General features: G+C 49.3%; 1 protein-coding gene across 2 annotated transcripts in view; it reads right to left on the bottom strand.

Annotated features, from left to right (window-relative positions):
- Positions 1-7,834: 7,834 nt before the first annotated feature.
- The window catches only part of CSMD2 (CUB and Sushi multiple domains 2), a 233,022-nt gene continuing 213,535 nt past the window's right edge, over positions 7,835-27,321 (bottom strand). The window contains exons 58-72 of one of the 2 annotated variants that reach the window (XM_071767651.1): positions 25,671-25,853; positions 22,232-22,408; positions 21,274-21,453; positions 19,895-20,068; positions 18,552-18,725; positions 17,641-17,714; positions 16,792-16,903; positions 14,930-15,109; positions 14,319-14,384; positions 13,603-13,764; positions 12,915-13,027; positions 12,136-12,223; positions 11,308-11,446; positions 10,627-10,798; positions 7,835-10,225 (exon numbers count right to left, since the gene is read on the bottom strand). In XM_071767651.1, coding sequence (XP_071623752.1) covers positions 10,639-10,798; positions 11,308-11,446; positions 12,136-12,223; positions 12,915-13,027; positions 13,603-13,764; positions 14,319-14,384; positions 14,930-15,109; positions 16,792-16,903; positions 17,641-17,714; positions 18,552-18,725; positions 19,895-20,068; positions 21,274-21,453; positions 22,232-22,408; positions 25,671-25,853 — 1,982 coding nt within the window. In that variant the 3' untranslated portion in view covers positions 7,835-10,225; positions 10,627-10,638. Of the gene's footprint in view, positions 10,226-10,626; positions 10,799-11,307; positions 11,447-12,135; positions 12,224-12,914; positions 13,028-13,602; positions 13,765-14,318; positions 14,385-14,929; positions 15,110-16,791; positions 16,904-17,640; positions 17,715-18,551; positions 18,726-19,894; positions 20,069-21,273; positions 21,454-22,231; positions 22,409-23,724; positions 23,789-25,670; positions 25,854-27,321 lie in introns of those variants that run through there. The other variant, XR_011730472.1, reaches the window with a different exon arrangement.

Raw genomic sequence — 27,321 nt, 5'->3', positions numbered from 1 at the left:
CCAACTGAGAGGCAACTTTGGGGTCTCAGTCTCTGTGGGAGCTGCTGCAGGCAGTGAGGATGCCTCATTCCTTCCTCTGCTTTTCCTCTGCTCATCAGCCTGGGGATGGGGATGAGCAGAGCATCACCCACCCTGTGCAGAGCTGCAAGGACACAGAGCAAGGGAGGAAGAATCCCTGAAGCTCTTGCACTGCTTTCCTTTTCTCTTCCCACAAAATCTATTCTCCCAGAAAAAAAAAAAATAATCCAAAATCCATCGATCTCTTGTCCACATCCTCGTCCTCCCCATTTCCACACCAGGGATGGTGACAGGAGAGGTGACATTGGGCTGCACCAACCACCACTGTGGTGGGGCACGTGCATTTTAAATTGCCCTAAAAATGACTTGGTTACAGACCTAATGAAGTGTTAATAAATGAAAATCTCTCAATTAAAAAGCCAGTCTGTGACCGGACGCTGAGCCAATGAGATGTGCAAAGTTTTTCCAGAGACTTTTGCTTCCCTCCTGCCAGCTCCAGCTCACTCTCCCAGATGCTGTGCCACCTCTTTTGTCACCTTTTTATTTTTCCTCCAGAAGGTGCTGGGACGAAGCTTTAGCCCCAAACCACCTGGAAGGGCTTTGGGCTGAGCTGTTCCTTGCTGCCTCAGGAGGGAGATGGGGGAGCCCTCTGCCACTGTCACTTCACATCACTGGGATTCCTGCTGTGCCATCTTCTTTTCCCTCCTCCCAGTACATTTCAGTGGGGGCACAGGAGTTAGTTATGCAAATGTCTTTGCTACTTATAAATATTCAGCAGATCACTTGGCCAAACAGCCTGCAGCTATCTAACAGCAGTGCCCACTTCTTATCCAACACTTGTCGTGTTCAGATGATAAAGTTTTGCAGAGGAGACCAGGCTGGGGTAATAGGATGGCAGAAGCTGTCAAATGGTTGATTTCTGCCCCGTGGACTGCATCCCCCTCACCATATGTGAATTACTTTTATCAAGTGCATGAACTATTGCTAAGTAAAGAAACATCATTGCTGGTGAGCTCACATTTACCACCCCAGAGCCTGCACCTGTGCTGACATGAATAAAGGCTGAATATCTCCCTGGGGAAAACCCGTGGCTATAGAGATACTATATTGCCTAACTATGGAGCACAGTAATCTCAAGGAATTTTTTTTTTCTGATTTCCTGAATAAAACTTTTAACCCAGTAAATGTGCTGTGATGGTTTGAGCTCAGCATCCGGGTTGTGCCTGGAGCTCTCTGGGCTGAGCATCACCCCTGCAGCCCCTTCCCTCACCCAGCTTTTCCAGGCTTCCTCCTTTTGTTTTCTTAAATTAAAGAAGAAAAAACCAAAATTGACCTGTAGGCAATTAACCAGCCTCTCTTTTTCAGCTGCCTTTCCCCTTCTCTCCTCCATAATGACTGGGTCAGGTCTTTGTCTTGGTACTGAATCTGCATAATGCCTCTTCTAGGGGAATTGCTTTGCTTTGCAAAGGGAAGATTTTTACCTTAGAGTAGCCAAAATAAGCTCATTAAGTCCCTTCCTCTGTGTTTCAATCAATCATAACATTTATCCTGTACAGACCCTCACCCACCTGAGCCCCCAGGAGATGTCCCAAACCCTCTTGGGCAGTGCCCTGTGACACCCATGTGCCCTGGCACCTCCTGCCACACGGGCACAAAGCACCCACAGCTTTGTGCTCAGATTTTTGACCCGAGTCCTTTTAGAAAAGGAAAAACTCATCCCAAAACTCTCTGGGACTTGTGGTCTTTTATTCTGAAATGAAATTCAGTGTGTGCTCAGCTCCCCTGAACCACTCCTGTAACTGAAGGAGCATCCTTGGTACCTGCATCCCAGTGTGTCCTCCCCAAAGCAACAACTACAAAGACTGCAATGAGAACATCTCCATGGGATGGACTGAGAAGCCTCTTCCCTCTTTCTCCATCCCTTTTTAAGGAATCCATATTAAAAACAAAACAAAACAAACCCAAACCCAAACAAAGCAGGAGGGGTAATGCCTCGCTGGTTCTTCTGGAAGACAAAAATTTTTTTGGGGAAAATTCTCCTGATGGACGTGTGGCTGTAGCACTGTTGACACAAAAACATTTCAAAGGGTGTATCAAAACTGGCATCCTGTCAAACTCTCAATTTCTGAATGATTGTGCTTTCCTTAGAGGATGCACAGAAGCACTGCACTTGAAAATTACCGTTCTCCTCTGCTGGAGAGCCAACAGCTCTAATTATCACCCAGCTCCTCTGCCTAATGCTGCAGGAGAATTAACCTCCCAGCTTTCGCCAGCAGAAAGAAGCTGCTTCTCACTGCAACAGGATTTTCAGATTGTTGATGACCCTGACAGACACAGGAGCAAAAAAAAAACCAAAAAAACCAAAACCAACCTGCTGCATGTCACTGCTGGTCGGGGGTGCTAAAGACAAATTAAACCCCAAACTGAACATGCAACAAAAATTAAAGCTCCATTTGCATTCCTTGCAGGCTCCCAGTCTACCCAGGCACCTTTTCCATCTGCATACCCTGAACAGTGGTTTCCATGCAGCATCCAAAGGCTGCTGACAAGGTGTCTGGGAGGATGTGGAGCTGCTGGAGTGAGTCCTGGGGAGCCCCTGGCATCAGCACCCAGCACGCCAGAGCTGGCACCTGGTGCTGGCAACCCAGGATATAAGATTATTCCATAAAGAAATATAAATGAACCCAAGCAGGCCAGCCCAGCACATGGCACCAGGATTCCTGGGAGCCTCCCACAGCCTCACCTTGACCCCAGGACAATGGGTTTTGAAGCTGGGCTGGATGGTGCCACTGCTGGAAGGTTCCCTTGGGTCATGGCCAAGGTCTAATTGGGGTAATTATATCCTGGTGCCAGGTTGAAAAGCCTCTGTGCATTCACAGGGAGAGATTTCTATCTCTCTAGCCTGTGTATGTACAGGAAACACTAAAACCAATAATTGGGGTAGTGTCAGCTGGCTGCAAGCATTGAAACCTTCTTGTTATGGATTCCAGGCAGTAAGGCACTAACTGCTTCCCCCTGGCACTGGAACTTGCCCGTGTCCTGTTACAAGACTCAATTTGCTTTGGCTTTTGCAGTCAGGGGATTGTAATCACTCCTCCTCTGCTCCAGCTCTGGCCTTGCATCCATCTGATGATGCTGGAACTGGGGCAGCCCCAGCACCCAGCCCTGCAGGGCTGTGAGCAGATGTTCTGGAGCTTGTGATGCTGCAGAGCACCAGCCCAGCACTGGGAATTAAAAGAGCTGCAGATCCATGCTGGGAAGGCACCAAGGCATTTGTCAGCTACAGAGCAGGGAGGTGAATTGTGGATTTTGTGTTGGTGCTCTCAAACCTGGAAATGTTGTTTTTGGGTGAAAAAAAAAAAAAAAAAAAGCAAGCTTAAAAAATTAACAATGTTTTAGAGAGCTGGTGAGAATAAATGTGATACTTTTTCAACCTCAAATGAATAGCTTTGCTTTGGGTGAAAGCATTTTTCTACGAGCAGCCTGGCATGCCAAGGTGCATCTCATCTGCACGTGAAAAAATACAAATCAAACTGAAAACTACAGGCAAATTCAAAAAATCCAAATGAGAATGTTGTGGTGCATTCTAAACCTGTGTTTTGATTTGTTTCCTATAGACCTCAGCCTCAGTATCAAGCTCACCCAAAGTGGGTGTTGTGGGATGGGGACCAAGGGCCAAACCTCCCCAGGGAGCTGCCCAAGGACCCCCGGCTGCTCCCTGCAGGGTTTTCAAGAAGAATAATCAATTACTTACATGAAATATATAATTTGTTTCCTGTGGAAAAGCCCAGCCATGGTTACCAACGAGCTGACCCCTGGTTCTGGGGGTTTCTTTCTGGCAGTGGTGGCTGTGTGCAGGCAGCCAGGGAGCTGATGAGCTTTGATTACTGTAATAACTCACCAGGTGGACCTGATGCTATTAAAAATAATGAAAGCTTTATCTCTATGATAATTATTTTCCCTTTGGAAGGATGTATGGTTGTGTGCCACACACACCTAGGAAGAGGAGATAAGAGGATGAGCCCAAGTGATTAACTCTCCAAGGGCGAAATCTGGATTTATTTTGTAAATTCCATTTAAAGCCGAGAATTTAACAGCATTAGAGGGTGTGTGGAGCAGGATAGGGACCTCCCCACCACCTCACCAACCCCTTTGGCAGCTGTAAAAGCTTTTGTCCCAATGACATGGCTGTGAGAGAGAGGGGTTCAGACACTTCTGGGATGCTCAGGGAAGAAGCAACCTCCCTGCGGCTGCTTTTCCACCTCACTCCTGAGCTTTCCTCTGCTAGAAAGAAATCAGATTTTCTTGTCAAGAGCTGAATTGCAGGACTCTTTCACCAGCTGACCAAAGGGCTTGGATTATTCCCCATTTTGGGGTGCTCTGGCACAGCTGGGTGGCAGCAGAAGGAATTCAGCAGCCTGTGCCTGCCCATCCCCTCCAAGGGGTTTTTATGCTGATGCCTCTGATCAGAAACAAACTTCTCCTGGGGGGTTACTGAGGAGACACCAAGATGCTATCAGAACATCACCCTCCCTGGCCTTCAATCTGCAGAGAGGGGAGAATCAGCTGGAAGTGCAGTGAGAAAGACCCCAAAGTTACCTGCCAGCAGCTGCAGACAGAAGTCTCTGAGCAGAAGTCTCTGAGCTGCAGGAAGTCTCTGAGCATTAAGAACAAGTCCCTGAGCTGTGCTCCTGCTTAGCAGTTTGGGGATTATTTATGGCCTTTTCTGCAGAACAAACCTGCCTGCCTGCACAGGCTGCCCCATCAGCTGGCAAAGGAGCTGAGATGAGAGCTCCATGAATAACACATGGGAACAGAGAACCAGAGGTAATACAAGGCAGAAGGGAAGGGAGAGCCACTATTAAATAATTCTGCTGTGTTGCCACCTGCCACAAACGCCAGGGAAAGGCAAGTGGGGTGAGCTGAGGCACAGCTGGGGGGTGACTTGCTCTGCTGCAGGGATCTGCAGGCTCCAAACCACTGGGGATGGGGATGCTCTTTCACCTTGGCTGGGGGGAATCAGGTTTTGGGTCGAGTCTTAGGTAAAAGCAGCTGCTTCTGATGGCAGGAGCTCTGCTCCCGGGTGCTAGAGGGTGAAGGGTCAGGAACTTGCCCCCCTCCAACCCTTCCAGCTTTTCACCCCTCATGCTGTGATTTGGAGCAGCACCCTTTGGAAACACAGCTCCCAACCTCCTGCTGCACCTTGAGCTGCTTTCCTGTGAGTTTGGGCTGCCCTAGGGAATCCAGGGAAGCATGGGGAAAAGTTACCTGAGCACCTGAGCATGAGAAGATGCAGCAAGCAAGGGGACTTCAAAGCTTCCATGATGAGTGTGGGTGGGACATCTCCAAGCCAGGAGCCCCTCTGCAGCCACCTCCCCTGTGCACAACCACCCAGGACACCAGTCAGTTGAGAGAGAATTCACACCCAGTCTTCACACCAGCATCCAAAAAAAACCCAAAACAAAACCCAAAACCCACAACCCTTATAGCTCATGGAAAACAGGAGGCAGTGGGTGGCTCCTGGTTCAGGGTTCTGAGCCCACCCCCCTGCTCTCCCAGCCAGCCTGTATGGCCAGACATGCACTACCCCCTGTGACCAAAGCAGGGAGATTATTATGAAAACAGCATCACTTAGTTGGGTGAGGGTTACTGGGATGGCTCTGAACGTTGTCCCTTCCAGCAGGAGCTGCTGCAGCACACAGTGTCAGCCCTGCCTGTGCTGCTGTTCCTTCATGCTGGAAGATGTCACTGGTCCCAGTATGATGTGTCCCGAGACCTGGGCTGCAGGCTGGAGCAGGAGCTGTGATGAGTTGGGATCATCCATCAATGCCTTTGGGTGGAAAACAACTCCTCTTAACACTCCTGGTGCTCTGAATGCAAAGAAATCTCCTCCCTCCCCAAACTGCAGGTACCCAGCTGCACTCCCCAGTGCCCCAGCCCGGGCTTCATTATTCACAGAGACTTGATAAAACTTCTCCTTTTCCCTTTCCAAAAACCTGGAGCTTATCAAGAGATGAAAGATTGAAGGACATGCATAATTAATGGCCTGGCTTTATTTAAATAATTAATTTTTGCCGTCACATCTGCATTCTTCAGGTATGGCTTTAATTCTTTAATTACAGAAGAGTGTGCCACAGCACTTTGCCTGATTAACAGTTGAAAATTAAGGCTAAATTGGAGCAGGGGAGAAGGATGTCTCCATACAGTAATAAGAATATAAAGTAGCTTGATAAAAGAGGGGAAAAGTGAAGAGGGTCTTCAGCTCAGCAAATCTTTCTACTTGAAATAGTTCTGCATGCCCAGGTGTGTCCAGGAGGATTTCCAGGGAATTAGGAAGGTTGAAATTCCAACACCCACCATCTCCTCTGCCCAGCACCAGGCTGGCCAAACCCTCAGGCAGCCAAAAAAAAAAAAAAAAAAAAAAAAGCTGTAAAAAAAACCCCAAACAACCCAAGATGTCCACGTGTGTCCCCAGGGGCTCTGCTGACCCCATCACCCCCTCCCACTGCTCAGGGACCACATCTCTGCCCCCTTCCATGGAGCTGCCCAAAACCTGATGGAAAAAGCAAAATCATCACTCAGAATTCACTCAGAGCTCTTGGAGGGGGCAAAGTCACTGCTTGGGGCAGAGAAAAGTCACTGCTTGGAGCACATGGATGGACTCGGGATGGAGCCATGAGTGGGGGAGTGGGACCTCAGGTCTCAGGTGGGACCATCCCAGGTGGGACCCTCAGTGACCCCACCAGGAGCTCTTAACGTGGTCCTGAGGTCTGATGGGCTGCACCACCTTGGCAGGAGCACAAGGCTCTTCCTCCCAGGTTGATTGCTGCAGCAATTAAATGACTAATTTGTTGTCTGGCTGTGCCATCCTCTGGGGTTTAAAGGGATTAAAGTTTTGCCCTGTTGCAGATGTCTCATTTTGCAGCAGTGGCCTTTAAGCTCCAAAATACCTCATTTGGAGTCCCAGCTAGAGGAAAAAAGGGATTAGAGAGGGACAGAGGGGTTGTCACCTTGTGGTGTCACCCTGAGCAGCATCATTCCCACCCTCCTGACCTTGGGCATGGAAGCCATCCAAGAATGTCTGTGGGATGCTTTGGGCTCCCTCCTGCCACCAAAATTCATCAGATGTTTCCTATTTGGGCTGCAGTGGGGTCATCCCCACCCTACAGAGTAGAAGGTGGTGTTGTACCTGAGCCATCACCCTGTGATGAGGTTGGATCCAGGTCAGGGCAAAACCAGGTTGAGAAACTCCACTGAGGAAAGCAGAAATGAAACCACACCTGTTTATCACTGAAAAATTCAGGACCCTCAAACACTCCTTGGAAAGCATGGCAGGAGGTGATCCCCTCAGTGTGTCTGATTCAACCAGAAAATTCACTGTTAAATGATTCCCAAACTAAAAAGTGCTGATGTGAGCTGCATCAGGACAGACATTACCAGGAGCTCCTCTCTCTTTGGGCAGCTGGGCTCTATTTTTATTTTTTCTAGTAGTGATGTTGAGAAACAAATCACAGTTTTGTTTGTTCTCTGAAGATCTTGTTGAAATCCCTGTTTTTAGAAAAGTTCTGAAGAGCTCCCCAGCTCAGCCAGCATCCATCCCTGGATGGACCAAAACTGGAAGAACATCCAACCCCTCCCCCCCCCCGCCCCCCATCCCATCCCATCCCACCCCATCCCATCCCATCCCATCCCATCCCATCCCATCCCTGCAGAGCCAGGGAGAGAAGGGCACCCAAAGGGACAGGAGGCAGATGTCAGGCAGGACCCTAGAAGAAACCCTTGGCAGTTCATGAAAAAAGCAGCAGAAAAAAAAATGTAAGAAAAGCAATGCAAAAATTTATATTTTATTTTAATTCAAAAATTTAAAATAGCTTTCAAATTCAGTAAAGTAAGCCTGGACACAATGAAAAGCCTCATATACAGAGACAGATAAATTAAACTGTATATACTGCAGACAAGCCAAGTGTATGTATAGATTACATATTTACACTTTTATGTAAACCATATTTATACATTTTATTACATTTACAAAAAAAAAAGCTGATCTTCCACTACTGTTTACTACAATAATGAAAAAACATTTACATTGTGTTTTTTAACTGTACAAACTTTTAATTCATAAAAATATATCTCTGTACAAAAGAGGGTTTTTTTCAGTTTTTCTTTTTTCTTTTTTTTCCTCCTTTTTTCTTTTTTGTAACTTTTTTTTTTTTTTTTTTTTTTTAACATAATGCAAGTCCTCTGGGCACAAGAATGGAGAATGTCATGTACCAGGTCCCAGCCAGCTTGCAAAAAAATGGGACAACAACAACAACACCCCCTCCACTTCCCAACACAGCAGAAAATGGTGCTTGATGGGCTGAAAGCAGCAAATTTGGGTCAGGCAGAGCCTCCCCCCTCCTCCCTGCTGGGGTGTGAGCATCTTTTGGGTTCATCTGACACACCTTCAGTTTTGGGTACTGAAAGGAGAGCCAGGACAGCGTGGCTGCCACCAGGGTCCCCTCTGACACTCACCCTTCAGCCTGGCTCTGGGGTCCATGTCCTGGGAGCTGGAGGTGAAAAAAAAGGGGGGGGACATGGGGCACCCCCCCTGCCCCAGCTGGAGCTGAAGCCTCCTCCTCCTGCCTGCATTTGGGATGAGCTGGGATTGCTCCTGGCTGCAGGACACGCTCTGGATGGGGCCAGCACTGGTCCTGAGCTCCTGGCTGGCTCCTGGCTCCTGGAGGATGGGGCTCTGCTTGCACCCACCCCTCAGGAACCCAGCAGAGCATCTCTGGGGAGCAGAGGGGACATTTTTTGGCAGGCTGGCTGTTAGGCTGCTGATTACTCTAAGAGTGCTGAGTAAGAGACAGAAGTAAAAAAAATAATATATATTTATACATATATATACACACACACACACAGAGAATAAAAGAACAAACAAAGAAGAAAAAACCCCCACCCTACTCTGTGTTTTTTCTTAGACAAAATCTCAGCTGACATGAGGCAGGGGAAAGCCAGCATTCAAATGCAAGCATTGATGTAAACACCACTTATTTTAATTCTGTTTTCCCTTCAAGTCTTCTGTAAGAAGAAGCTGCTTCACTGACACCCCCTGCTCTGCAGCATCCCAGGTTCACTCCACCTGGGAAAACAGCCCTGCCATGGACTCCAGCCTGGCCCCAGGAATGGTGACTCAAACCAAACAGAGCAAAACCCCAAATCAACAAGAGGAGCTCTCCTCTTTATTGGAGGAGGACAGTGTCATCACAAAAGCATCGTGCTCTTATTATAAGGGAGGAAAAATACCATGCTGCCTTATCTGCTCTCCTGGAAGCTCTCCTCCTTTCCTGCCCTGGGAAATAAAGGGAACAGCTCTGGAGAGAAATTCAAACTCTTATTGCGTTGCCATTTGGAGGATCAATATGGAAAGGGCAAAGGCTTTTGAATGCTATCGGGGTGGAAAAAAAAAATCAGCATTTTTAAGAGTTCTTTTTAAAGAAGTTTTTGTCCCTTTGTGGCTGCCAGTGATTTCCTGACCAGGGGTTCTTGGAGAGGAGCACAGATGGGGAGGTGTTTCCTCACCACCCTGGGTGTTCCTTGGAGGGAACGTGGGGCAGGAGAAACCCAGGGAGAATGCCCAAAGGAAAATTAAACATGGAAAAGAGGAGAAAAGCTTGAAAAATTTTGCTTGTCTGATTGACAAAGGCCCCATTTGAAAAATCTGCCTCCACAAAAGCCATGGGTTAGAAAAGAAACAACAAAGAAATAACCCACAAAGCCAAAGCCAGGGCTCATCCCATCCCACACTGGTGTTTTCCCAGTCAGCACCCCCCGCAGTGCCATCTGCTTCTTTTGCCTCTTTGTTGTCCAAGCTCTTCCCAAAAGTGTGGGGGAACTGGTGGGACCCCCCAGACCCACTGCTCCAGAGGACCTAACCCAGAGCAGGTTGTCAGAGCCTTCCCATCACCTCCCTCCCAGGTCCCCCCCTGTCCAAGCTGGTGATGGTGTTGAAGCCAGACCTTTGGGTGGCTCCATTACCCACAGCAGGATGAAGAGGGTGGGTGAGGAGCACAGGGGACAACCCAGCATCTCTGAGGAGTTCACACAAAGTCCAATGAGGTGAAGCAGCCTCTCCACAGCCTCAACAAGGTTGGAAGGAGGGAGATGGGGGGGGAACGGATGGAGACCAGTGAGGTGAAACACAATCATCCACGAGACACCGACCCTAGAGGGATGTGGGACAATAGGAAAGGGGCAGAGAGAAAGGGGTAACAGGTTGTTATCACACAGGGAAATGCTGGGGAAGCCTGCAACACCTTCCTCATCTCAAACCAACAACGTTTCAGTGCTCTGGAGGTCCAGAGGTTCACACCCAGTCACTTCCCTGTGCCTCTGCAGTAAAACTTCAAACCAACTGGATTTGCATTTGCTTTGCCACTGATCCCCAGGAGGATCCAGCTCCTCCAGCCAGCACCCAACACCCCGAGATGGGGACAGGGGTTTGGGTCTGGCAGAGACCTCCTGGGCAACCAGAACCACCCCGGGGCAGGGACTCCTCTGCTTTGCTGCAGCATTTTAAAGGTGCCAGGCAGGAGGAGGGGGTGTCCCTGTCCCTGTGCCACTCACCAGGGCTGGGTGCTATACAGCTGTGCAGACTGTGCTGACTGTGAACTCGGACTCGTTGGCCATGATCTCCGTGGGCTGCAGGTTCCGCTCGTACATCGGGTTCTCAAACGTCGCTCGGACGTTGGTGTTTTCGTGGCCTGCGTAGCCATTGAAAGGGACTTTTGGTCTTCTCCTGCAGGATGGCAGAGAGAAAACCCAGAGAGGTCATGGCTGCTCCTGCTGCAGGCAGATGAGCATCCTGACAAGAAGCCAGTGGGAAGGGAAAAGCTGCTTGGGAAGGACAGACACCTGGGGATAGGGCAGAACGGATCTACAGAAAAATCTTACAGCAGCTCCCTTGGCTTTGCCACCCCCCGAGCTGCTCCCTCTGCAGAGCAGCAACATTTCCACATGCATTGATCAGAGAAATAACCCATTTACATGTACAAAGCCAGCTTTGGCACCCAAGAATGAAATGTACTTTGCCTTCCCCCACTCAGAGTCACCACAGATCTTACTCATGGTCACAAACGCCCTCACCACTCTCTCCTCCCAACCCACTCACCCCTCCACACAGGTTTGCTCCAGTATTTTTCCACTGAAAAACCAGGTCTAAGGGGAGTGCTTTTAAGCCAAACTCACAAACATTTCCCCCAGCCCCCTGACTCTGCCTCACCTGCTGGCTTTGTTCCTGAAACCCACCTGTGTTTGTAGAGATAAAGCACAAACCCTGCAATAATCAGGGCTATGAAAGGCACAAGGATGGCAGCTGCCACAGAACTGCTGTTTGATGCAAAATGGTGTCCTATAGACTCGTGGTCATTCTCCATCATGCTGATGTCTGGAACACAGCAGGAAGAAACACATTTCAAAACACCAGGGTGGGCAATGGGGTGACAGGCTGCATTCCCCATAAGAGAACATAAGAGAACAAGATGGTTACAGGCATTGCTGTGAATGTAATAAAAACCTTCTGAGCTGCAGGAAGAATGGTTTGGAGACCCAGCTTAGCTTAGACATCATTGTTTATTTAGAAGTACAATTAAAGAGGGATGTAAATAGATTTGTCTTACCAAAATGCTCAAACCTAGATGCTTAAGGTTAGGCTTTAAGGGAGATTTTCAAAGGCTGCAATAATGAGCATCTAATTCTCCATGAAGGTGACAAGACTCCAAGTTCAAAATCCAAAAATCCTGGAGAGACTGAAGAGCTCAAGCCACATTTTAAGAGATATTTAGGAGCTTAGACATTGGGTTTTCTAAGCTCTCAAGTGCCTCTGTAATTTCTGGGAGGGGCAGCAAGGGGACTTGAGCTTTCAGGTCAGATATGTGACAACATGGAGGAAAAAAAGTGTCCAAGTGCTCTTTGTGCTTCCAACCTCTGTCTTTGAACAGAAATCTGTTTGTTTCAATGCCTCGCTTTGTTTCCATGTTAAAATCATTGCTGTTGTGTTCTTTGCCTCCCCCAAACCCTGCATTATCCAAGTTGAAGGTGGCAACTGAAGGGAAAAAAATAAAAACAACAAGTTACCAAGTCTCTGAAGGCCAAACTGCCCGAAGCCTTTGCCCCGCACAAAGCCCTGGTACACAAATGTGCCACTGGAGGACTCTGAGGAGACCTGAAACGAGAGCAGAGATCAGCAGAGCCCCTCAACACTTCCTTGGGCTTTTCACACCCACCCTGGCACAGTCTCTTCCAAGTTCATGCAAAGCATTCATTTGATGGCATTCTCCAGAAAATCAGGGTGGTTTCTAGGAAGTCTGACAACTTGTTAAGACTCTCACGTCTCAAAGGAAGGGATGAAAAAAAACCCCCTCCAAATCTTGTCTGCATTAACCTGCAGAGCACATCTGATTATTCAACAGGGGCAGTGAAGGCTCTGGGCTCCAACTGGCCATGGCTCAATCAGACACATTTCTCCTAAGGGCATGGGAAGGCAGCAGGGGTGAGAAGTTGATTCCAGAAGGGAGGATCAGCAATTCCAGCTCCATGTTAACAGATACAAACTGTTCACCTGGGATTCATCGTGTTGGCTTCTCCTTTGGTGTTATTTGGGTGACTTGAAGATTTTAAACCATAGGGCAACAAAAAAGGAAATCTACCACCCAGCTGGGAGGAGACAGCTGTCACCTAATGTCACCTTGCCTGCTGGAAGGATGCTCTGTGTCCCCTCCAGGTCACTGGAGGACAGCAGCCTCCAGAATAACACCTAAGGCACTTATTCCCTCAGCTTTAGTGAGAAAAATGCTGGGGTTGTGAGAGCAGCATGAGGAGAGGTGTGTGTGGACTCAAGGTGCCCCAGCACTTACATGTCCATCCAGAGCCCATTTCTCGTTTTTGAACTTGTTGACAAAGATCTCCACTGGCCCTGTGATCTGGTAAACCTGGAGAAGCAGGTGCACATCTTCTTTCTTGTAAACACCTGAAAAATAAATGGCTTTTAATCACAAGATGACAGAGATTCTCTGAGTCTGAAGTAATTCACTTTCTACCTGAGACAGCCAAGAAATCACCTGGAGGGGAGGGGCACCTCCTCCTACCCTTACCCATGGAACACACTGGGGAACACACCACAAGCACACAACCCCACATCCACCCCCCAGGATATTAAAGACATTCTGAACACAGGAAGAGGTTCAGCTGTTAATGTTTAGGTGATGTTGCTGATCTGTAAGAATCTGGTGCTCCCCAGAGGGGAAGGACAAGGAGCACTCCTGTCATTTCATCTTGTTTGTCTTGGGCTACACAAAATTCCAGCACCCCAGCACCCAGGGAATGGGCAGCAGGCTGAGCTGCCTTCCAGGGAGAGTCAAATAAACTCAGGGACATCATTTTGTTTGTCTTGGGCAGATCAAAGACTGGAGGCTACACAGCTGGGTGGTTCTGCAGAGCTCTCTCAGAGCATGGACATGATGGATGCAGCAGAGTCCACTGCTCCTCATCCTGAGGCCACTTCTGATGGGGGCAAATCCCCCCCAAAGGCCACACAGCTCTTACCAGACACCAGGAGCTCCACACCACTGTGGTCTATCAAGGTGGCATTGACTTTACTGGTGGCAGGGTCGAAGCTGGTGACTGACAGCATGGCAGGCTGCTTTTTCCCCATGTACTCATAGGAGCCTTTCCAAAGGGAATTCCTTGCAAAGACATCAGCAGGCACTAGAAACCCCAGCAGGTGGGGATGCAGAAAAACAAATACCTTGTCATTTATCTCTGTTTCTCAGAAATCAAAGTAGAACAAATTCCTTTCTTCCTGTGAGCTCACAGATAATATATTTAAATGTCTCAAATCCCACCCACTCTTTGTGGTATCATCACTGAGTGCAAAGCCAAAGACAGGAGGACAAACAAGCTGATTACTTTAATTTTGTTGGTTTGGGGAAAAACAAAAGCCACTATAGTTTTAAAAACCAATCCACCCCCAAAATAATTTGGGAAAAAGCTTTAAAACCCCAATTTTTCTTAAAAAAAGCTCTAATGTAAAAAATCCCTAAGGGCTTGACTCTGCAGAGTGCCCTGGGTGATGGTGCCCACCTCCCTTCAGGCTCCCACCCATTCTGCAGTGAAGCATGAACAGAGGATGGAGCACATGCTGCTGCCAGCACAGGAGTTTGAAAACCTGCAGGGAAGAGCCACATTTCTGTCTGCTGTGTGGGAGGGATGGACCTGTTCAGGCCCAGGTCTCAGCCTGGCAGAACCCCAGCTCTCCTTACCTGCCACCTTGGCCAGCGGAGGGTCCCGCGCCGTGCCCACGGGTCTGCCACTGGGACGGGCATCAGCTGCAAGAGAGGGGAACACAGCAGGGGCTGAGCTGCTGGGACATCTCTGCTGTGCTGCTGGGACATCCTTGCTGTGCTGCTGGCAGCAGGAAACAGCCTTGGGCTGGCATTGCTCAGACACAGAAGGTGGCAGCACCATGGCTTTGGATGGGCTCCTGCCCAGCCCAGAAAAACAGAGCGAAGCTTCCCAGTTCCTGCCCTCCCTACCATCCTCTCCACACTGGTGTCCAGAGAGACCAAACATGTTCCACGAGAGCCACACAGCCCTGTGTCAAGCTGAGACCATTACCTGTTCCTGAGCTGAAACTCTGAGGTAGCAAGAGGAGGTAAAGAACCATCTCTGCCTTGTGCAGAGGCTTCCAGACCCAAACCAGCAGACAGAAAATCCCCTCCCTGTCTCTGCCCCAGGAGCTGTGGTCTCTACAGCCAGCTCAGCCCTGCAAACACCCAACTTCTGGGGTAGCTGTTGGAGAAAAGCATTTTGGAACCTGGCTGCAACCCCTCCTGTTCTGGCAAACACCAAGCAAGGGCCATGCTGCTCTTACCAAGGCAGATTGGGGGTTTCCCTGTCCAGCTGCCATCTGCTTTGCAGGTCCGGTGCTCGGACCCCCCGGTCAGGTAGAACCCACTCTGGCAGGAGTAGATCAAGGTGTAGCCCAGAGATGGCAAATCCAGAGCTCCAACGTTGGCATGGGAAGGGGTCTCGGGCTGCTTGCAGTGATGAGCTGGAAAAGCAGAAGGGAAAGAGAGATGGTAGAGACCATCCAGTTGTACACAGAAAGGCCCAAGGGTGACACCATGATGTCAGAAGGGACAGAGATCTCTTGGAAGAGGATTTTTCAGCACATGCTTTCTCTGCTCTAATGAGACAGAGCCATGCCTGGATTTTTCCCAGCCTGGACTGCTCTTTCTGGCTAAAGCTCTCAGGGGACCCTTCACTTGGTTCCAGCTTCCATGAACTGATAATCAGGCTCTGCTAGTCCCCACCTTTTCAGAGGAAAAAAGCCCAAACAAAATGATGCTAACGATACCTTTCTGCTTCTCTTAACTCTGACCCTTGGTACTGTCTTGCAAGCCAAACTCCAGACCAAAACTGCCTTTTACCAAGACCTGGTAAGTTAAGCCAGTGATTCCAGTGAGTGCACTGCAGATCTGGTTTTGTAAAATTTCTCTTCTTAGGGGCACTGTCCTACTAATAATTTGCACCCACCCATCCGCCCACCCATCCATAGGATCACACAGTGAGTCCTCAGAAATGTGCAAGAGTTGATTCCCTGCAATTGCTGAATAACTTGCAGGATTTGGCCCACAGAAATGGAAGCTGAGCTTGTCCATCTCCCTGCCACCAGAGTGAGCATGTGCCTGCACTGCTCCATCAGGTCCTGTTGTAAATGTGCCACCTCTTCCCTTGAGAAGTTATGACACAAAACAAATAAACTGCAGAGCTGGGAAGCTCCTTCTCACCCGCGCTGTAAATTTTGCCCTTTTTGTAGCTCTCAAACTGCTCATGAATGAAAACAAATCCTTGGCAGCCTTCACGAGGTATTATCTTCATCCTTGTTTTACAGAGGATGAAACATAAAATCCAGAAAGCTGAAAGATTGACCTCCCATGACTCCCATGGTCCGAGAGCCCCAGCTGGGAGGCAGCAGCAGGAACAGCATCTGACTCGGTGCTGCCAATGGAAAAGGCTTTACAGCAAATCTAAAGGCAACAAAACTTGGTCCTTGGTGGAAAGGGTGAGTCAAAACCACCTCCTGTTTCAATGCACCTCTCCCTTGATGCTACCTGTGAGAGTTTTTAAGGTGGGTGCCTCAGCTGGGCTGCTGGCAGCATGAGGGTTTGTAAGGGAAAAATCTCTCACCAATAAATACATGGGAAAGGGAAAAGCTTTATAACATTTCTGATACAGGGACCATGATGGATATTACCTCTTAAATATATTAAATTAAACTCCTTCAGGTGTAGCAGGGAGAAGATGATAGACAGTTTAAAAGAAAGGGTAACATGTTATTACAGCTGAGGAGAACCAGGGCTCTGCCAGGGAGCCCTTCTGGCTAAATGTTAACCTCAGTCCCCTGAGCACCAGCTCACATCTTGGTCATCAAATGCAGTTTCAGAAGCACAAAACAAAGTCTCACCTGGAACTATGTAAAACAAGTTAAAAAAAAAATCTCATCTGAAAGCAGAAGTGGCTGCTGGTACAGTTGTGTCAGGAGAGGAGCAGCCGTGTGATCATCCTTTTCTTCAAGAGTGTGTTTTCTCAAAGCTCTCCCCCAGTTACCAGCTCTTCAGAGCCAGCAATGTGCACAGGGAAGCACAGAAAAAAACAACAAGGCAACAGCACAGGTCAAGGCCCTGCATTTTTTTTTTGCTTTTTTTTGGCAAAACCTCTCCCAGTACTTACGGACACAGTCGGGCTGCACGCCGCTCCACGTCAGGTTGGGGAGACAGGTCCTGGTGGTGGAGCCCTGCAGCAGGTATCCCTTCTGGCACTTGAAAAAGATCATGCTTCCCACCTGGAGTAAGAGGAGAGAACCAACTGAGCTTCCCAGGGCTTTGGGATTCACCCACGCTTGTAATACAAAAGCACTTCCATAGTTTTCCATTGTCTGTCTTCAGCACCCTGCCAGGGTCTGGTGTTGGGAAAGCTCCTGGAGTCCCTGGAGAGCCTTTCCCTGTGCAGGGAGCTGCTGATTTAATGATGGAGACAAGGCTGCTTTGGCTGGCAAATATACCCAATGCCAGCATCAAACAGGGGCTGTTAGAATGGGCTGAAATTTTTGCCCAAAGGGGTATTCAATAGAACCAGAATCAGCAGAAAACCTGGAGCTGGATTAGAAATTCCAGTTTGGACTTAATGTCCAGACCACCCCAGCCCTGTGCCTGGGTCCCTCTCAGCAAGGAGGGGTCTGGAGATGGAGCACCCTGGAGCTCTGCTTCATTCCCTTCTTTCCACTGATTCCATACTGCACAAGAGCTGAGATTAAGGAAACCACCCACAGAATGTGGTCTGAAAATGAATGGAAAATGATGTCTCCAGTGTGAATACTAATTACACTAATAACTATTAATTAGCTCTGTAATTGATACCTAAATGCTGCCTTGCCAGTTAATCCAGGACTGATGCAGCCCCAGGTCTAACAGGAGCAGGTTGGGGTGTCCTGCTCGGGGTGTTCATCCACATCAGGACTCAGACATGGACCCTGGGGGGTATCAGGGTGCAGCCAAGGGGACCCCACTGCTGTCACCATACCTGGAAGCCCTGGGAGTTGTTCTGCACCCCAAAGGGAGGAACTCCAGGGTCAGCACACGTCGTCAGGCTGGGGTCTGAGAAGGAAAGAGCAGAGCTGAATGTTTCTTAAAGGAAAGGTTGTGGGAGCCCTGCTCTCCACACAGAAAGGGGATGCACTTGTTGGTGTCACCCCCAGGCCCTTGGAGCTGCAGGGAGCACCTGCAGACAGGACTCAAGTGGCTGATCTGGGGCTGGGGCACACGAGCTCCTTCATTTTCCACCGCTTGGCTCTGCTGAGCTTTTGTCATTTATCACTGGCATGGTTTCCATGGAAGCCCCCAGATAAATCACAGTGTCCAAAATAAAGAAAGAAGGAGCCCCACGCCTGGGTGAGGCAGGAGGTGATGGATGGCAGAGGGTGGAGGGCAGAGCCTGGGTCTCCTGGTTGTGCCTGGGGGAGAGGGGGGGGCTGCAGTACTGGCAACCTCAAAAATGGGTGGGATCTGAATAAATACAACACTCTGGGTTCAGCTGAATGTGTCAGAAACTGGCATTTCAGGGTTTGGGAGTCACACAAGTCTTGTGTGCCTTCCTGTGCCTTGTTTTGGAGAGAAAAATTTCCAAGCAGAGTTCATGAGTGGCACAAACAGCTCTGCCTGCTGGGCTCCTGAGGAATGTGGTACCAGAGTCTGCTGGGTACCTAAAGAGTGTGTGGAAACATCAGCCTGAATCCAAGCCCTGTGAGCAGAGCAGTTTGTTCACCACCAGCAAGTCCACACAAACCAGAAGCATCCCCTCTCTGCCCCCTGATCTTCAGGGGTGCGAATCCTCGAGCACCCATGAAAGAAACCAACTGTGCAACCAGCAGGAAAGCAAGAGGAGCACTCAAAGCTCTTTGCTTGTAGTTGCAAGACCACAAAACCTCCCCTTACCTATGCAGCTGGGCTGAGTCCCACTCCAGGTCCCATCGGACTGGCAGAACCTGCGGGCTGAGCCCACCAGGACCAGCGGGGCCAGGCAGGAGAAGGAGACAGAAGAGCGGTAAGTGAAGCCTCGGTCCTCCCTCCTGCCCTGAGCAGGGATCCCCGGGTCACCACAGAACACGGCTGCAAAAGGCACAGAGACACGTGGACTGCCATCAAACCTCCTCCTGAGTAATGTTAATGAGCTAAGGATGGGTCTAGTGATGGCCCAAACCCTGCCACTCCCTCCATCAAACCCTGTGCCTGACTGGGGAATCAGTGGTGGCAGAAGGCGTTGCTGGCTCCTTTCCTTGTAATTCTCTCCTTTTGTCAATTACTGTTAATTAACTTCCACCTTCTCCATCTTTTTTCTTCTTTTCTTTTTTTTTTTTTTTTTTTCCCTAACAGCATGCTTAGCTTGAAAATGTATCTCTAATTGCACGATGTCAAATTGCTATATGGTTCCATGTCACACAGAAAGCCCACTAATTATACAAGATCCAGGGAAAAGGTGCAAGGAACACATTGAGGGCTTTGTGTGATTTAATATGAAAATGGCTATTGTGCAGCTGCCAGCCACTCAGCCAAGAAAAGCAACTCCAATCTGCCTTCATCATTACCAGACTTTTAACTATTTTTTTTGCATTAGTGATTGTATCAAGCACACAGGTTTCCACTCAGCCAAAGCTCTGCCTTCACAAAACACTCCTCATGCTTGCTGTGACACCACAGCGCCCTTCGCCAAAGGATTTTTGTTTTGGTTTGGTTTTGGTTTTTTTCCCCACTGCCTCCAGCAGTTTCAAGAGCCCTGACTGCAGAAAATTCAGTCTCTGGGGAGGCATGCAGACAAACAGCCAATATTACAGCTGCCTGGTGGACAGGAATGTGTAAGAGCTTCAGACTTGTAAATGTGACCTCACACCTCTGCTGTAAGAGGAGGAGTGACTGACAGTGTCCCCATGGCCACCACTGTTACAGAGGTGACAAACTGAGGCTCTGGACAATCTGCTGCTGGCAGAGGTGGGGGGAATGTTCAGACATTACAAGCACCCTGAACAGTATCCTGCTTTCCTCCTGCCATGTAAAACTCCTGCTGACACCAGTGAATTCAAGACTTCCCTTGGGAACCACAGCAACCAGACATTTAACTTCCCACAGAGAAGAGTCCATCCCTTCCCTCCAGGAAGCTGCCAGAGCAGAACCGATGCTAAAATCCTCAAGGAGACCAGAGACTCCGGAGAGCACCAAACAATTGGGATTTTGTCCTGGTCCCCCCCAGTTCCCCTGTGGAGATGCAGCTGCTGTGTACTCACGGAAGCACTGGGGGATCTCCCCGCTCCAGGTGCCGTTCCCCTCGCAGGTCAGCACAGCAGGCAGGGAGAGCTGGTAGCCCTCCAGGCAGGCATAGCTCACACTGGAACCCCAGCTGAAGTCCGAGCCCACCACCTTCCCATTGGGAATGGCTTGTGGGGGCTTACAGGTGATGGCTGAAGGGAAAACAACAGCACACTCAGTTCCCTTGGTGTCCCCCTGGAGTTATTCCCATCAACGAGCAAATTCATGGGGGATCGATGCTGCGTTCTGCTCTCCAAGGGCATCTCCTGGGACTGGCCTAGCAAGGGGCTCTACCAACTTTTCCAGCTGCTCCTGCAGTTGTAAACCCCAAGATTTTACTTTAACCAAACCCCCAATCTCCATGTCAGGTTTCTGAGTCACTGTTTGTTTCCTACAGAAGGTGAGAATCCAGCCTGACTTGGCATGAAACCTCATCTCAGATTCCCTGAAGGACTCCTACATTTTAGACAACCTGGTTGAGATCAGTAGTTAAATCACCACTCAGCTGTATTTCATCCACTCTAGGGTGTTTTAATGCAACATTTTTGTAGTGCTTTGTTTTTCAGCTCATGGCAGCACTGAGAAAGCTCCTGGGGCACATGCAGATCAGCCTGGCCTCCAAATGAGACCCTGGCCACATTCTGCATGATTCCTGAAACATGAGCTCAGGGGGAAGGATGGAAGAGGAATATAAGAATTCTTCTTTATAGCCTCTGAAGGAACTAGAGTGTGTTTGGAAGTTTCTATGTGGTCTGCATGTGTATCAGAATCGTGACAGGTGAATTTTCCAGACTGCTGAAGAAACACACAGATGCTGCCACCAGCCTTATCTGCTCCTGGTGGGCAAAACACTCTCAGACAGATCCAGTCTGTTCTGCAACTGCTCTATCATTTCCCTTTCCTATCTCTGAACTACAGAGGCAATCCCAGAACTGAGAAATAACGAAAGGAGTCAGAAGAAACATTTTTCAGACTTCCTGATGATGCCTCAAAGTGTGTGCTCACAAAACACTGTATTTCACTCCTGTCTGGTCTGGGGTTTTGTGCAGAGTTAGTCACTTAACTCTCTGTGCTTCAGTCTCCCTTTTCTGCCACAGGGATAACAGCAATTACCTCCTGCCCAGGCATATTGTGATGATTGACAGACCTAAAGAGAACAAGGTGTTCATGCTACGGTGAAGAAATTGTGTAAGTGCCATAAACACAGGGTACAGATTGAATGATAGGACTGAGAAACTCCCCAATGGGCTGCAGGCACTACACAGCCCTTTCTGCCTTTTACCTTGTCACAAGTCACAAGAAGTTTGCAGCCTGTAAAACTCGCATCCTCCAACAATTGCAGCAAGCAGAGTCTCACCTTTGCAGGCAGGTTTGGTGCCATTCCAGGTTCTGTCTTTCGTGCAGGTCAGAGCAGATGCTCGGTCTGACTCCATCATGTAGCCAGGTGTGCACTGGAACACCACAGTTTTGTTGTAGGTGAAATCACTGCCCAGCCTGATGCCATTGGCTGGCACACCGGGGTCACCACAGTTGATAACTGTGAAGAAAAAATAAAAAAATAAAAAAAGAAGCATTCCTGGCTGCCCATCCCTTGTCCAAAACCCCTGGAACTGCAATAACTAGGAACCTGCTGGTCCTGTGCATTTTTAAGAGCAGGGTGTAACCCAGGGAAGGTGGAGGAGGAGCACATGTGGCACTGGAGGATTTGGAAAGGGCTGGGCTACAAAACATGGAGAGAACTTTTCATCTCCTCAGTGGAGTGAGCAACGATCTTAATGGCACATTAAGATCTTGAATGAAGAAGCATTAGCACACATTAAACATTAAAGGAGAACTGGGTCAAATCCGGGCTAGCTGAAAGACAGTTTGCCCATGGCAGCCCCTCCTCTCAGCACCCTACTTGTGGCTCTCATGTAAGGCCACGTTTGGCATCACCCATGGTCCTGCTGCAGAGACACAACTGGGAACCCCAACATGTTCACTGTGGGCTTCTGAGCTGGGGCTCTGCCCTGGCACATCCGGGGAGCAGCACAGCAGCAGCAGGGATGCTCACCTTCAGCAGCAGCCCCAGACAGCCCCTCCAGGTGAGCTGACATCTACTCCTGGAAGTGATTCCAGAGCTCCCTTTATCCAAGTGAAAAAAATACAAACCCAAAGCAAGAGTTTTCCATTAGGTGATAACAGGCTGAGAGAGTTCAGCTGAGCTGCTGGGCACAGCACACGTGTGTGTGCACATCCACGTCCAGCACACCCTGATGACCTCCCCAGAGCCTGGCAGCATCGTTCATCTTCCAGGAATCCATCCCTGTGCTCACCTGTACACTCTGGGCTGGTCCCAGTCCAGGTCCCATTCACTGTGCAGTGCCTGCTCAGCACCCCTGTGGAGTAATAACCCTCCCTGCACTGGTAGATGATGGAACTGGAGAAGACCAAACCATCATTAAATATCACCCTGGCGTTGCTGGGGGTTCCTGGGTTTCCACAGGATATAACTAGAAAGCAAAATGACAAAGTTAAAAAATCCCACAATGCAACAAACCACCAATAACCCCCTCAAAAAAAAAAAAACCAAAAAATCAACCCCAGTGACCAAGGCTTTCATCTGCAATTGACTGCTCTCAATAAAAATAAGATTAGCATCAAAGCCCCTGGATCAGCTGCACACCACAGTTGATTGTGAAAACCACAGTTGGTGAAAATCAGCTTCACCAACCCAACAGGATGCCAACCCCACTGCCCAGCTCCCAGCCAGGGCTCCCCCTTGCCAGGCAGCACATCCCAAGGCTGAGGGCAGCATCCCTGGCACAGGATGGGATAAAAACCTCCCATTCCTGCTCCTCCAGGCAGAGGAAGAAGTGTCCACTGGCTGCAGAGGCCTAATCCCAGCTCTCCATCTCACATCTGGTCCCAGGTGATGCCAAGCCTGGAATCCCTCCGGCTCCCAAGAGTTGGGACCTGAGGGATCCACTCTGTCCCCAGCCCATTTGGGAAGGTGACAACTTGCAGGTTTGGAAGGAAGGAAAGCAGCACAGGAACCCACTGCTCTCCCCCTGTGGCACTGCTCACTGCCCAGCTACATCCAATTACACTCCTAGAGGAGGAAAAATATTGTGGGAATACAATTATAGGTTTGCCAGTGCCAGAGTTTTGTGTCTAAAGTACCTCAGCACTACAGAAATAAAAGGGCATTGGAGTGAATGGCAGTGCACAAAGCCCTGTCAGGACAAAATAAGCACCTGCAATAATTGCATCCAGCCCTCATTTACTCTGAAATTACTGGACAGAAAAGAAAATCACATGAATTCACAGCTCAAACTGCACTCTCCCAGTTCTTTGATAAAGAAATTCCTGGCTCCCACCCACCCCCAGCGAAGTGCCACCAATCTCTGAAGACTGAAGCAAAAGCTTCAGTCTGTGCCCACCCAAGGTGACCTGAGCCTGCCCTGGGACTGTCCCCACCCCACCCCACACACAGACAGACACACGGACACCATCACCAGCTGCTCAGCATAGGGAAATGCAGCTTCAGGCCCCTGCAGGAATGCAATTCTGCACCACTCCTGGGTGGATACAGGGTGGGCAAGAGGAAGGAGGAGAATTAAGGAAAAAAACATCTAATATTTCATTTACACTTTAAAAGCCAGCAGGAAATTAAAGCTAAATGAGGCCTGAAATTCGCAATTTTTAGAAAGCCAGGGAAGCTGCTGCTACAGGGGACAGCAAAGCCAGAGCTCCATAAACCAGACTGAAGCAGGAGACGCAGAAGGTGTTCCTGCAATTAAATTAATTCCAAACCATTTGTACATACTGGAAAAATCAATTGTGACTTCTTCCTGCTGCCTCTCTGTTCCTTTGGTTTTCTTAAAAATATTCTGGTGGGTAAGAAGGAACAAGGACTAAGAGCTGATGAGCTCCAAGGTGACCCTCAGCGATGCTCAGTGCTCCCTCCTGCCACGTCTGTCCCCTCCGTGGAGCAGAGCTGTGCCAGGAGGACACTGGCGGTCGAACATCAGCCCTTTGACTTCAAAGTCAAGCACATGCCTTGTAAATGGCAGCCTACCCTCCCTCTGAAATGGAGATAACAGCTCCTCTCTCCTTGCCTGCTCTTTATGCTGTCTGATTCACGCCGTGTCCTCTGCCTGTCCGCACACCTACGTGTTCCTCAGCAGCGGGTCCTCATCTCCCGCTGAGCCCCTCTCTGCTCATCTAGCAGCCAATCTGGAGAGCAATTTGCATCGAATTCCCTGGGCAGGTGAGCACCGGTGACCTGTGCAGCCCCATCAGGCTTGATTTTGCTCAATTTTGGTGGCTGAGAGCAGTGAACAAGCGGCTGAGTCAGAGCTGATGCACCGGCCGAGCGGCTCCGCAGCTTTTCCACACCAGAGATGCCGATTCCCTCCGTGCACCTGCCTGGCCCCTCAGCTCTCATCTTCATTTGCCCTCAATTCGAGCCCAAAATTAATCTCTCCCCTCCCTCTCCTATAAATACCTGTTCCAGAAAGTTGAGTCTAGCACTCGGAGTGCAGCCGGCAGAACACCTTGGAGCGACGGGCTCTGCATGGCAATGGCACAGACAGGGGCTGCTCATCACTGCAAATTACTTTCTTGTATTGCCCAGTCAGCACTTAACATTAAATGACTACATTATAGGCATAATGTTATTATTATTCATAAAGCACAGGAGGGGAAAAAAAAAAAAGCTGCCAGGGATCTGTGTTTTGATGCCTCGGGAACCTGGTGGGCTACTTATTGTGAGATTAATGAGCAGAGCCTTTTCACCAAAAGAAAAAAAATAACAGAATGAAAAAAAAAAAAAAAAAAAAAAAAAAAAAAAGAGCCAAGACCTGAGAGTATTAATAACATGATTCAGTGTCTTTTCAATCAAGAGCTCCATCAATTTAGAATAAATTTCCAATTCATTTACAAACTCTCTCAGAGCTTTTTGGCTTTCAAATCAGCTAGAGAGAAGCACTTGCCCAGGTCTCCTTGCGTTTGGGATCCTGCCTTGTTTTGGCTTTTGTTCTTCCCCCAATTGATTTTTAAATACTTTTATAAAACAGCAGCAGTTGAGCAGCACAGCTCAGAGAGTCTGGCTGGAGGTTTATTAGATTGGATTATAGGGTCTTACTTGATTCCTTCAAATGAAAAAATAAGGGGTTTGGGGCTTTCAAATATGAAAATATGCTTACTGGATTATAATTTGCATTTTGCATTTCTTCTTAATGTAAATGACTCGTGCACGTGCCAGTTCCAGCTTTAAGGGAGGTTTGAAGCTATTGACATTTCTCATTCTGCTGAATTTCCTTCACAAAGCAGCAGTGAGTGAGTCAGCAGTACCCACAGATCTGACACCAAAACGGGGCTGGGTGAAGGACACAGATCAAGACACGTTCACCCCAGTGACTCCTGCACTGAGGCTGTGCCAGGCTCAGGGGACAATGGCAAGTGAGGAGCAGGTCCTGAAGGTTCTTCCTCCTCTATACCTCAACCCAGATGCTGGGGTGAACGTGAATAACCTGACTCCATTTACACCCTCCTGGGGTCCACTGCAGGGTGGAGCAGAGCTGGGCACACAGAGGGAAACCCTCCAGTGGGATGTGCCCTGCAGATGTTTGGGAAGCTCCTTGTCCTGGAGGAAAGGCTGAACAAGAGCAGCCAAAGCCTGGGACACGGGCTGGGTGTGCTGGTTCTGGGGAGAGCCCCAGGAGGCTGAGAGGGATGGAGGAGGGGATGTGGGGTTGGTTGCTCAGGTACCTTCACACTCGGGCTGGGTGCCGCTCCAGGAGCCGTTGCCTTGGCAGCTCCTCTCGGATGAACCCCGCAGGACGTACCCGGGCTCACAGCTGAACCGGACCACACTGCCCACATCAAAGGCATCTCCCAGCCCAATGCCATGAGAGGGGATCCCTGGGTCACCACACACACCCTGGCTGCCTCCTGGGAAGAAGAGAGCAGAGGATCAGCAGAGTGAGCAAGACACTGGGCTTGGCCCTGCTTCCCTCCCGAGCGGGGGTGTCCAGGGGGCCAGCAGGATGGATTGAGTGGCTACTGGATTTAACTCTGCCTCTCAGCAGGGTGAGGGCATTCCAGCTGAAACGTTCCCTGGCTCCAGGATTCCATGGGCTTTAAGCTGGTTTCAAAATCTGGTCCTAAGTCCCGAATCTCAAGATGGAGCCCTCAGCAGCTGCTTTCCCTGGCAGCAGCTCCAGCAGACAGCAGCTTGGTTGCCAGCATCAGTCATGCGGATGGTTCCCCTGCACACAGAAACTGTGCCATGCTCCAAGCCACCCCAGCACATCCACTTGTGTCTGCAGGAGAAGGAGCTGCTGGGCTTGGAGCAGTGAGGCAGGAGGGATCCCACCAAGGAACATCCATGGGTACAAGCTGGGAACCCTTCAAGCTGCTGGCTGGGGGGCAAGAGGAAGGGGGCAGTCGGAGCAGACCCCTGGCAGGGGTTTTCTGGAGCAGCCTGGAGAAATGCCCATCTCCTCACTGCCTGACATGGGCTCACCCCATGGCTCCTGATCTTGGCTTCCTACACTAATGATCAGTGTGGAGACAGCAACCCTCAAGCCAGGACAGATGAATGCACCCCTGCAGACAGTGATGATGTTCCTGAGCCTCCTGTGCCTTGCTGCAGGTACAGCCCTTGCAGTGCCACGTGTAACATAAACCATAATGAGCATATTCATCATCTGGGGAACCTACTTGCTTGTAAAGAGAAGGGGGAGAACGCTCCAGGTTCAGCATTTTCTGTCACATAATGGCTTACATCAAAGTCTTTTGTTTCATCCAGCAAAAACTGCTGTCACACTGTGGGGATCCTGGGCACACACTGCAGAACCTTTGGCAGGAGATGATCTGAGCAGTTATTTTGCCTCTTTGCTGCTTTTTTAGCTGCAATGCCTGATTCTGGTAGCAGGCACCCACCCAGTTCCTGATGGGAGAGGACCTGTCAAAGGCCACCTAAAGGCCTAAACCTGCCTTCCTTCAGAAAAGATTCATGCACAACAGGTGTCAGGAGGAACGAGTCAGAGAAATGATGAACAGTCCCAAAAATCCACCCACAAAGATGACAGGATGGGAACCACCTGGGAAAAGGCATGAACTGGAGCAGAAAGGCCCCTGGAGAAGCTACAGATGAAGAACTCAGCCCTATAGAAAGGGCTCCTGAATGTGAGGAGGACTCCACCTGATTTCTTTTTGCCCTCCAAAGCAGAGGTTAAACTTGGTCAAGAGGAGCTGCTAAACTTAAGTGACATAATTAAAAATTAACACTTGTCCCAAATGCTTTGCTCCAGCTAAGTTCTATTTCAGTTTGCCTCTGTGCTCTCCAAGGAACCAGTGATGGGATGGGGAGGATCCTGCCAATCCCTCCTTCCACTGGAGGCCATCACCTGAGATC

The sequence above is a fragment of the Heliangelus exortis genome, chromosome 24, assembly GCF_036169615.1.
Source record: "Heliangelus exortis chromosome 24, bHelExo1.hap1, whole genome shotgun sequence".
NCBI classification, from domain to species: domain Eukaryota; kingdom Metazoa; phylum Chordata; class Aves; order Apodiformes; family Trochilidae; genus Heliangelus; species Heliangelus exortis.
Note: the sequence above shows the minus strand (reverse complement) of the source record. Positions and strands in the feature narration are given on the sequence as shown.